At 31.7% G+C, this 12,435-nt stretch overlaps 1 protein-coding gene across 1 annotated transcript; it reads right to left on the bottom strand.

Moving 5' to 3' along the window:
• Positions 1 to 1,190: 1,190 nt before the first annotated feature.
• Positions 1,191 to 3,883, bottom strand: LOC127092145 (trihelix transcription factor DF1). The gene is made up of 2 exons (XM_051030955.1): positions 3,517 to 3,883; positions 1,191 to 2,915 (listed from the first exon to the last, which is right to left on the bottom strand). Exons 1-2 carry the CDS (start codon positions 3,726 to 3,728, stop codon positions 1,418 to 1,420), a joined length of 1,710 nt encoding a protein of 569 aa, XP_050886912.1. The 5' UTR covers positions 3,729 to 3,883; the 3' UTR covers positions 1,191 to 1,417.
• Between the last annotated feature and the right edge of the window lie 8,552 nt (positions 3,884 to 12,435).

Genomic DNA, 12,435 nt, shown 5'->3' with positions numbered 1-12,435 from the left:
AATATACTTAATAAAAAACATAAATTTATAAATAAAAAAAAATTTAAAAAAAAAAAAAAAAAAAAAACATTAAAAAAAAAAAAAAAAAAAAAATGGATTGGGCATAGGCGCCACCCCTAGTGGCGACTTGCCCTACCCATTAAGGGTAGGCGCCAACTAGGGTGGCGCCTAAGTGTAAAAAATGGCCAATTTTGGCCATTTGTGTAATTATTTTGAAAAATTGGATATTTTTGAAATTTTTTTGAAATTTCTGGATATTTAAAAAAAAAATTCAATAAAAGAATAATGTAACTTGTACAACACTATTCTCCATGAAAAAGGACACACCTGATCATGGTTTTAAACATAATTTGCATTAGTCTCTACAACAGAGATGAAGCTAAATTGTTGATATGTAATTCAATTTTTTATTATATTATTTATTTATATTTATGTATTAATTAATATAAATAAATTATTAATATTTATAAATTAATATTTTTTATAAACTTTTTTCAAATGTCTTCGGATGTAATAAAAAAAATAATTTTTAGAGTTTTTCAAATTTTGTATTCTAAGAAACACTAATCTTGTATTTTCATTACAAATTTGTAACATATGTAACTGCAACTATATTTACAACCGCAATTACAATTTCAAACCATGATTCTGATTATTAACAAATCATGATTAAATATTTTAACTATTTTAGACAAAAGTAATTGAATTTAAGTTTCCAAAATAGATACATATAGTACTTCCATCCACCTCCACAACTTTAATGATGATAACTAAATGAAAATTACAAGACTAAATTGCATGTGACAATTTTTTCAAAATTATTTCCTATGGGACCTCAATGTCATATTCAATTTACACTTTACACATAAATATTTATTATAAACCTAAAAATAACATGTACTCATATCCTTTCATTTCATCCCACTATAGTTTCTTTGCTTTGCTGGCCCATGTGAACTGTTTTGTTAGTGTTTAACAGTATTGAATCTATGATCCCAGTTCATGACGGCTTCAACATGACCCACAACTGCAATTATCTACTTTTAACCTGGCCCATGATTTTCAGAATGTATTGTGTCAGAACCAGATGAACATCAACATGAACATCCATAATGATGCTTTTTTTTTTCAAATGGGACCATAATTCTTAAATAACTAAAAGAAATAATTGAATTTTTATGGTGCAGGTGTTTGTGACATATACTTTCATATATATGATGTCTATTTGCAATGATACAGTTCAATAACATCTTGTAATATACCAAATGCACAAAATAATTTAATTAAAATCCAAATTAAACTTTTCTCTTGTGTACTACAGTCGTAGAAACAGATAGATTCTGATAGAGAAATTTTCTCTTTCAGAATCTATCTGTCTTAAAAGCTGCAGTACTGATGGATGATGGACTCATCCAACTCATCCAACGGTGTTCATTGATGGAAGTTTATTTGTTACAACTTCATAACGGCTGCTAACACCGCCTTCATCTTCTTCCATGCTATCTCCGTCTTCGTAGTCATCCATGTTTTCATCTTCTTCATCGTCAACATCACCGTTATCATCTTCTTTCTCTTCGTTGTTATTCTTCTTCACCAGGTGAGGTTCTTCGTATTGAGTTGGAGGTCTCCATTGTTGTTCTGGTTGCACCATCAATGGCTCCATCATTTCACTTGACTTTATACTATGAAACGAATTAGAACCGAAAGGGTTCTGTAATTTGTTCTTTTCTTTGTAAAGAGCTTCGAGTTCGTGAAAATAAGGACATGTCTTACTATCGTCGCGCCTTTGTTTGTTACTTTCTTTCATTTTCTTGTAGTACTTGTTGATATTCTCCCACTTTTCTTTGCACCTTTTCGCATTCCTATTGTAGCCAAGTCTCTTCATTCCAGCTGATATATCTTCCCATAATGGTGCTTTTGGACCATTTTCTTGATACTTTGGTTCTAGACTTGTTCTTATCCTTATTAGAGCATGAACTTCACTTTTTGGCCACCTTGATGGAGAAGCAACATCGCAAGAACTTTTGTGACCATTATTCATACTCAGAATCTCAACAATGTTGTTGTTTGGTATCACCAGTTGCTGTGTTTGTATTTGTGATACCGGAGTTCGAGGCAGCTCTGACGCTGGTGGTGGTGGCGGTGGTGGCGGCGGTTGTGGTGGTGGTTGTCCGGACAATTTCTGGAGAAAAGTAATAACCGCGGCGTTTTTTTGAGCTGCTGATGATCTTTCTTGGACAAGAAGTTCATGTTCTTTATTGATTCTCGCCATTTCTTGAACTCTCAAAGCATCTTGTTGAGCCATGTGTTCCTTTTCGCGTTTGTCTATGGCTTCCAAGAATCTCTTTTGCATGTCCTCTTGTTTCGCAAGCACTTCTCTTGTGAGTCTTCTGAAATAGTCTTTCCATTTTCTCTTCTTCCTGTACTTCTCTTCCAAGTCTTCGTCAGAAGCCGTGGAAGAAGAAGTTGAGGTAGTTGTGGTGGAGAATAGGTTCACGTTCATGTTCGGTAAAGAAAATGAAACATTGTTGTTGCTACTAGGGTTGGTCGCGGTTGTTGCATTGGTTGTTTGTGGTGGTGGCGTTGGCGGCGGTGGTGAAGGAGAAATAAGTGTGGTAGGGTTTGTGGATGGAATAGTAATATTTGTAACATGTGATATTGTTTTTGTGGTTTCATTAGGCATTGTTGTTTGTGGTAATGAGAGTGTGTTATTATTTGGAAGTGGTTTTGGAGGGTAAGTAGAAGAGAATGTGATTTTTTTCTCAAGTGCTTGTAACTCATCAAAAAATCTATAAGTTTTTCCTTCTGATTTTCCACTTCTACCTTCTTTGGTTCTTTTATGGTACTTGTATACATTCTCAAATTTCTCTTTGCACTTTTTTGAACTTCTATGATAACCAAGTTCACCTAGTTTCCTACATGTGTATATATAGAGTAGAGATCAAGGAAGAGAAAGAGAGTGATATCATAAATAAATTAAGATGATGATGATAATGATAATAATAATGATTGAACTTTATAATTAATCATATATATGTTCATTGAAAATGGAAATAAAACCGAAAAAAAAGAAAAGAAACTAAACTCCTTTCACGTAGAAAAAGGTAAAATTTGCGATGAAGAAAAATAGAAACTAAAATACTAGTAATTAGAACTCAAGGTAGTTCATACCTAAAAAAATGAACAATTAATTGAAGAAGATTAAATTAAACTATGATACATGCAGTCATAGTTCATATAAAAGAATTTCACTTAGATGAATCCAATGAAATGGATTATTAACTTATAACTCAAAATCTAAGATAGAAATGAATTATTATGATACTCTCTCCATCCTTTTCAAGAAGAAAAAAAATGATTCCAATCCAAGAACTTTTTTGACAAGTTGCTAGTTGTTTCAAAAATTTGATTTGGTTAACTTGGAAAATTAAAGCTTCATCAAATAGAAAAAAAAAGATGAAGAAGAAGAAGAAAACAAAAAAAGAGAAGAAAGTTTAAATAAAAATTGTACTATACCTTGAAACTTCTTCCCAAAGTGGACCCTTAAGACTTGAATCACGAAACACACCATCCATATCTGATCTTATCTTCAAGAGAGCCAATGTTTCTTGGCGGGGCCACCTATTTCCACCACCACCACCACCGTTGATATTCATATTCATCTTATCATCTTCCTCGCCGCCGTTCACCGCCGGCGGCATGATATTTTCACCGGAATTAATATCCATAATAACTACTGTTGCATCACCTATAGTTTGAGAGAAGAAGAAGAAAAAGAATAAAAAAAATAAACAAGAGGAATAGTATAGTATACTTGTATAGTCTATGAAAGGGTTTTTATTATGCGCATTGAGATGCTTTCATGAGGGTGAAATATATTTCTTTATTTTTAGGTGGGATCTGTCAATTTTCATTATTGATCTAGATTAAATTAATTAATTAATTAATTATAGCTCAAAAAATTAATTAAGCCAGGTAACTAACTTTTGCTTTCTGTATTTGTATTGTGTGTGTAATTATTATGGTTGTTATTATTTTATATACTTTATGATTAGAGCTAGCTATGGAATCTTGAGTTTATTTTTTATATTTATTTGGTTGAATAAATAAAAAGACAGGATTGTATATGTGTGTCATACGTAAGTGCTGGAAAAGTAGTTAAAGAAAATTATAATAGAGATAATAAAGATGGAAGGGAAATATATTAAAATTTGAAAATTATATGATATGATTTTGTGTATTTTTGGGAAAAATGAAGAGATGTATAGTGGGAACAGCCTGCAGATAGCGACGAGGGAGATAATAAGTTGGCCCATTTGTAGGTCACTTTGCCTATTGGGGGCTTTTGGATTTCAGTGGCTAAAGGGAGCTTTGAAATTACTTTATTACCCTTGATATGGATGTCATTGACCTTTTCTTAATCTTGGAATTCTAAATTATGATACTTCTTTAACAAAGGTGTAATGAGCTTAACTTAGCTTTCATGGGGAGCATTAAGTAGTTCTTGTATTGTACTTAGCATTTGGTCATTTTTCTCATATTTTCTATAGGAGATTAGAACAAACTCACTTAGTAATAGGAGATTAGTAAACCACATACCCCATCTAAAAAGAAAAACAAGAATACAATTGTATCAAATAAAATAAAAATAAAGAACTCCTCAATTTTGGAAGACGAACCCTCAAAACTTAAAAAACGGGTTCTTGTATAGGATATGTTTCGTCAGCCATTCATAAAAAACATCGGAGAAGTCAATGATTTACCAAAGTATAACTCCTAAGAAGAGACAATGATTTTGTCCATAAGTTCTTCCACGATTATTGTCTTACTTGAAAAATGAGGTGTAACATCAGATAAACCCAAAGATATAAAATGAATAAATAAAAAATGATATACGTCAAATCCATCACGCCATAAAAGGATATGCATGCTAGAGTCGAGCACCAAGAAGCCACCATTGGCAGAACGAAATCCTCTAAATGCAACAAGAACGCTAATCTTATAGAAAGAAGTCAAAACTATCAAGCCGCTACTGGATCAATCAGAGGATTCGATTCTTCAATCATTTGGAGAAAGTACATGAATAGTCGAAGATCTACCAAGATTTCATTTCTAAAATATAAAAATACTTTTGCCCTCCAAGTTTAGTAATTACCTGAAAAATAGAATTGTTCCGGAATTTCAATATGGATCACACCACAAAGTATCAAATCATATATATTCCCATTTACTCATAGATCTGTCTCCCAACAAAAAATATCTCAATAAGCATATGAATTTCACTAGGGAGGACAAAAGACCACTCAATCAACCTAAAAATTATATACCACAACAAAACTACAACCTCATACGTTTTAAAAAGGTTAGAAAGCGTCTCTAAAGAACCATAACACAAATCACAAGAAAGACCACTTGTGTCTAAGACACCCCACTTAAAAAGATTCATCCTTGTTGAAATCTTGTTTCGGATAAGAAGTCAAGAGAAGACAACCACTTTATAAGATGCCCAACTAACCTAAATCAAGGACAAAATTTGACTCTCACTATTTGTGGAGATATCACCATCAATAAAAGCTTCTAAAAGGGTATTATAAGTTGATGCAACTAAAAAAAAACATCACCTTTGTCATGCCTTCATCACCATCCGTCTCAGTCCAAAAACAAGCTAGTTGTCTAAAAATCACGATGAAGATTAACAACCAACCATTGTTCCCAAACAAAAAGAAAGACAAACCTCCACGTAAACCAAAACCCTATTAACCCACTCACCAATCTCATCCACCATGTTATCTTTATTAATTCAAAATCTAATAGAGCCTGCAAAATATATCTTATAAGAGGAGATTGCCCCGTCCAAGGGTCTCTCCAAAAAGAGGTGAGAAACTTAGACTTTATCTTTATCTTTAGATTGTCCACAAACCAATACGATGAGGCCCTAAAATCCGACCTGAGAAGAGTGACACCCTTCCATTTGGTAGAAGAAGCTCAAAGATTGAAAAACTTACCTTTCAAGAAGGAAGAGACGCCATGGTCCCCATATCTAGCTAAAAGGATGTCTCTCAAAAGATCGATACATTTATAAAAAAATTTACACCATCCGTGACTTAGTAAAACTAGATTAACCAACTAGAAAGAACAAATGAGTTATAAGGTTAGAATTCGACAAGTATAAAAAATATCAATATAACAATTAACATATTAAAAAATTCAAATAGAGACCACTTTGAATTGGAGATAGCATATTATTATTATTATTATTATTATTATTATTATTATTATTATTATTATTATTATTATTATTATTATTATTATTATTATTATTATTATTATCAAATAGGTAATTGGTCCTAATAAATATTACACTTTTTGTAAAAAAAATTGTTAGTTTTGATCATTACTATTTTTGTTTTTTTAGTATTTATTTAATTTTAGTTCTTATAAATGTAAAATATTTAATTTTAGCCTCTCTATTATTTGTGACAGAAATATTAAAATTAAATATTTTGTAAATTATAAGACTAACTTTAATATAAATCAATTTTAAAAAAGACTAAAATAAATGAACAAAAATAAAAAAACAAAGTAAAAATTAGTTAAAAGGATAAAGACAATAAATTGTTTTCAGAAACTAAAACCAAAAAAATTATATATTTACATGAATTTTAATTATTTTATTATTGTTATTATTACTATTATTGTTATTATTATTATTATTATTATTATTATTATTATTATTATTATTATTATTATTATTATTAATAGAAATGTATTTAAGTAAAGTATAAGCAATCATGAAGCCACGTGGGTGGGAGTAAATACCATACATAGTACATAGTTTAAGAAAGTTAGATAAGAAAAATACTAATTTGTCTATTTAGTTGTTAACAATGATTTAATTATGTTCTTTTATAAGTTTTGAATTAATGATTTATTTGTTAGATATAGATAATAGAAGTAGGTCATTTTATTATAGCAAACACCATTTATGAATGGAAGTAACTGGTGACAAATTCAGTTAGCTTTCAACCTAACATAATAAATAGAATGAAATTTTCGATATCTATTTTTTTATAGCTAAATAACTTTTAACTCCACATGTTTCACCAATTATTTATATTTTGTTAGGGACCATTTCCATTGATGTATGCATATCGCTACTTATAAATTAAGTTAGTTAATTTAATTAATTGAGTAATTTCTTCCTCTTTTTTCCCTAGGTGTAAAAGAGAAGATTAAAAAGATGCATGTAAAAGAAAATACCATAAAGTGAGTTTTATTTTCATTATGCTTTGTTTTGTGTTTTTTAGATCCAAGAGGTCTATTAGTTCATAATGACCCCACAACGTGCTTCAACGTGATGGGTTCTATAAGCCAATATTATTTTATTTGCCTTTTATATAATAAAAAATGTCTGGCTATGAGAATTTAGGAAGTTGAATCAAAATCACCGTTATTTTTTAGTCTTTTAAACATTATTAAAAATTTGAGCAATATTTATTCATGTATCTTTTAAACATTTTTTAACCTTGAGGATAGAAAGTAATGACGAATATGAACTTCCAGTACGGTAGATAACTGACTGATCGGCAAGGTTATCACTTTAATATTTAAGTTAATGTATAAAGGAGAAAGTGAATTGAAATTGCATTTTTAATTTGTTATTTGAATTTGACACTTTTTCTCTCTATATAGTATAAAGGGAATAACACACTCGCTACTTGTTATGAGTGAATTACGGATAGTCGTTGGATGTGAATGCAATTAAAATCTTTTGTGATTATTAGGATAAAAGTCCTCGCGTGCTTGGAAGATCATGAAGAATACGAATCTTAGATCATGCAGGATCAAGTTGTGTTCATATGTCTTTTTGCTACCATTTCAGAGTCCGTGCTTCCTCGAGTCATGTCATGCAAGCATGCTTTTGAAGTATGTGACAAGATTCATAGACATTTCAATGCTCATATGAAGGCACGAGTTAGACAACTTTATGTTGAGTTAAAATTAATGAAGAAATGTAATATATCTACTATTGATTATGTTCTTCAAAATAAATCCATTGTCAACTCCTTAATTGTTGTTGGAGATTCTATCTCTGAGCAAGATTAGATTGATTTCATCCTTGATGGTTTACCAGAAGAATATTATTTGTTTGTTATGAAGATGTATGGAAATTCAGATTCTCAAACACTTTATGATGTTGAAGTTCTCCTCTATGTTCAGGAAGCTCAACTGGACAAGTTTAAGCAAGAGCTGATTGTGTCAAGTATTACTGTGAATGTAGCTCAAACAAAGTGGTGTGCATGAAAATTTTGCAGGGCAATCGAGGGAGAGTACACATGACTCGTGGTAGCACTACTACAAAATACACATATCATACCATGTTATTACCTCGACTCTTCAATCAACCAAAGTAACAACTCTAACTTAGGCGTCTTCACTTATTCATTTTAATAAAAAAAACTTTTCACTACAGTCCATAATAATAATCGTTGTGATATGTTAAGGCTTACAGACTTCGAATCTCAAGACCAACAATTTTCCTTTTTTTAGTTACAAAATGGGTGTTTCACTTATAACCTTATATTTAGGTTTAAATAGTCTTTTGGTCCCTATAAGTTAACGTGTATTTGTTTTTCGTTCATGTATCTTTTTTTTTAAATCTGCAGTTTTTCTGTGGATTTTCATGCAGATTTTAATTTTAGGGACTAAAACCAAAAGAATTTTAACATTTAGAGATTATTTCTAGAGAAAATAAAATACAGGGACAAAAATTAAAAAACACGCTAACTTACAAGGACCTAAAGATTATTTAGCCTTATATTTATATTAAAATAAAAGTACCTTTCACCATGGTCTAAAACATAAACAATTGTGAAATGTACTTGCATTTCATCACAGTCGTTTTTATCAACTGTGGTGAAAAGTATAATTTATATTTAAGTGAAAGTTCTCTAGTTCAGGATAGAACAATTCTCTTTCTCTCTCTCTCTCTCTCTCTCTCTCTCTCTCTCTCTCTCACTCACTCACTCTCTCTCTCTCATAAAACAAGACCTTAACATATCTCACACACCTTATCCTATTCTCAATAAATGGTTGTATATCATTTCTTCACAAAACTTCAACATAGCTTCTTCAACTCTTGTGGATCAAGGAAATGTGTAACACAAAACTCATTTATTTTACTTCCTCTTCACATTTCAGGTTGGGATATGAGTTTCCACCCTTTATGTTATGAGTTTTGATATTTTTGATGTTTTTGTTGGAATATGTTAATATTTTTGTTGAGTTATGTTGTAGGTTGTCTAAGGTATGTTGTTGTTGATAAAAGTTGTATGTTGTTGATGATTTTGTTTTTGTTGATAAAAGTTGTATATTGTTGATGATTTTGATTTTGTTGATAAAAGTTGTATGTTGTTATTAAGGTATGTTGTTGTTTAAGGTAAGTTGATAAAACTTGTGTTATTATTGATGTTTTTGTAATTTTTAATGATATTCCTTGTACATTGCAACTTTCATTACATTCAATCCACATGTCACAGAAGACAGATTTATTATATTGCATGTGGTTTGAGTATTTTCCCAACCCCTCACTTGAATATAACTTTTCGGATTGAATTAGAAAATAATAATATGAAAAATTAAGTTATGTTAGAAAACAAATTACATAAGTCAATGTTTTACGGGCTTTCTTCAGGCCGTTATTTGTATCTCGCTCTTTGACTATAGAATTTGGTTTAATAATTCTAGTTCTTCAATCAACACTTTTTTTACTAGTCCATTCTGCAAAGTTGATACATTGCAAAATGAACTAGTAGAAAAGGAAGTGTTGATTGAAAAATGGCAGGTATTAAGCCAAATTCCAACAATCAAATAGCAAAATACGGATAATAGATTGTAGAAATCTCAAAAAATATTAATTAGTGTAACTTGTTCTTCTAACATAACTAAATTTGTCGCTGTCGCGGTACAAAAAATACCCCGGGCGTTCGCACACTCAAAATAATAACAGATTTGCCACGAAGATTATTTATTCCAAAAGGAACAAGAAAATATTAATAAAACTCTCAAAGAAAAAGAAGATGATCGTCCCAACCAAATTCAGTTTCGGGAGTCGGTTATACGAGGGCAAGGTGTCAGCACCCCTCACACCCGTTGTACTCAACGAGAACCATTTAATTTTCTTTGAGGATTTAAATCTTAGCATTCGGTTTATTTGTTTTCTTGTAGTTATTAAAGGTTTGAAAGGGAAAATAAAATCACTAAAAGATAAGTTTTTTATTAGGGTGATTGACAACATTGCGAGTCTTGCTTCTATGTATCCTCAAATGAGATGAGGAATTCAAGACTACGTAGTTCTTAGCAAGACAAATATATTTTTGGGTTTTTTATTATAGTGTTTGACAAGACGTTGAATCTCGCTCCTACGTATCCCCATGTGTGATGGGTTTTTTAATTATGAAGAGTTAATGTACGCGAAAGCAAAACGCAAGTGCGCAAATTATTTTGTCGCATGAGAATTGCTACGCAAGGTCGGGAATTGTAACGCATGGATGCAAATGAAAATAAGGGGCACAAATTCTAACATCACAAAAGTAACACGTGAATTGTAACTCAAGGTCGTAAGTTCTAACGTGAGGACGTGAATTGAAACGCAATGTCGCGAATTCTAACGTCACGAAAGTTAACGCGTGAATTGTAACGCAAGGTTGTGAGTTCTAACGCAAGGTCACAAATTGTAAAGCAAGGTCGCGTAGAAAGTGAGGTCATAAATTGTAACGTAAGGTCGCAAGTTATAAAGTGAGGCCATAAATTTTAACGAGAGCTCACAAGTTATAACACGAGGTCCCGAATTGTAATGTGAGATATCGAATTCTAACGCGAGGTCGTGAATTCTAACACGAGGTCACAAATTCTAACACAACAAAAGTTAACATGCGAATTGATTTCTCGTACGAAATGGTGTAACGCAACACAACGAATCGTGTGAGGCATCATGCTGTACGTGCACACGCAAGCTGACAGCGAGAAAGATAAATACGCAATACATAATAATCACATCCAACATGCATTGATCAAAATCGAATCAAGAAAGGAAATAAAACGTAATGCACATATTGAGTTAACATAATGAAATTTAAGTTAACATAACATAATGAAAAGTAACACAACGACACGAAAGTTAACGTAATGAAAAGTGTTCAAATCCGATTTAAACGCAACGGTACAAAAAGTATACAGAACATTCATGAATATAACATAACAGAATGTCACAAATATACAATCAATCGTAGAATACACATATCATGAACAAATCAAAATGAAACCAGCATAACGTTGGTGGTCGTAATGAACGCAACAGAAAAAGAAAAAAAACACGCGTATAAACCAAAATATTACATCATCCCAACAACATTACAAAATTAAAACTAACAAAAGTCTAAAACAGAGTCCATAATCGAATTGATATGAAAAGCGCATGTATTCAAAAGATTGAAACTAACAACACTTAATCACATAATTAATAATACAACATAATCTTGAGCAAAACCTTACCCATAACAAACAATGGAATGCACACGCAAATGGAGCTGAATTGAGTTGAATCGCGAGGTAAAATATGATTTAAACCAAACAAAAACGAAGCGTGGAACAACGTCTAAAGGGAGTTACGATGCTGAAGGAGAAGTGACAAGGTGACTAGAAATTTTTGGTCGGAGACGCAACAATAACAAGATGGCGGTGGTGAATAGAGTCAAAGGAGGTATCGTGCGGTTGTGTTGTTGTTGGTTATCGGTGGAGGGATTGTGAGGTGCGGTGGTGAACGGTTGAACAATTGTTGATGGATGAAAGAAAGGAAGGGAATTTGTTTGTTGTTGTTGAAAGAGGAAAATTAGATATTCGAAGTGATTGAAAGTTTATTTTGAAAGATAGGCCAAGAGTGATGATGTAGTTGTTGTTGTGGTGGCCGAATATGGCAAGATGTTTGGTTTTTGAAGTGGTTTCCGACGGGGTTGAAGGAGGGACATATGAAGCTATGTGAATGGGCGAAAGTTGTTGTGAATTTGAACGGTGGAGGGAGGTTTAAGAGTGGATGAAAGTGGAGATGAGGGTGAAAGGAAATTGTTGTGCAATAAGAAGTTTGGAGAGGCCAGTGGTTGTGAGGGACTAACAAAGGGAGTTCACGAAGGAGGAAGAAGGTTCCTCTTCATCCTTTTTATTTTTATTTTTTTAATTCTCTTTTTTTATTGTTTGATTTTGTTGAGTGATCAGGAAAACAAGTGTTGCTGCTATCCTTTTCAAGTCTTCATTGCTCAACATTTATACTAGCATATAGGGTTTCAATTTATTTTTAATGCTAGATTTTCCTTAGACCTTAAAATGTGATCAATTGGGTCTAACTAGATCACCTAATATTTTAAAAAATAAATAAAACAA

Source organism: Lathyrus oleraceus, chromosome 6 (assembly GCF_024323335.1).
Source record: "Lathyrus oleraceus cultivar Zhongwan6 chromosome 6, CAAS_Psat_ZW6_1.0, whole genome shotgun sequence".
Lineage (NCBI taxonomy): Eukaryota > Viridiplantae > Streptophyta > Magnoliopsida > Fabales > Fabaceae > Lathyrus > Lathyrus oleraceus.
This window is presented reverse-complemented; position numbering and strand designations above follow the sequence as displayed.

Excerpts from the sequence above, each read along its gene's own strand:
- LOC127092145 (XM_051030955.1), bottom strand. The coding sequence starts at position 3,728 with ATGGATATTAATTCCGGTGAAAATATCATGCCGCCGGCGGTGAACGGC. Across the intron at positions 2,916-3,516 it reads CTTTGGGAAGAAGTTTCAAG|GAAACTAGGTGAACTTGGTT; the intron begins GTATAGTACAAT and ends ATACACATGTAG.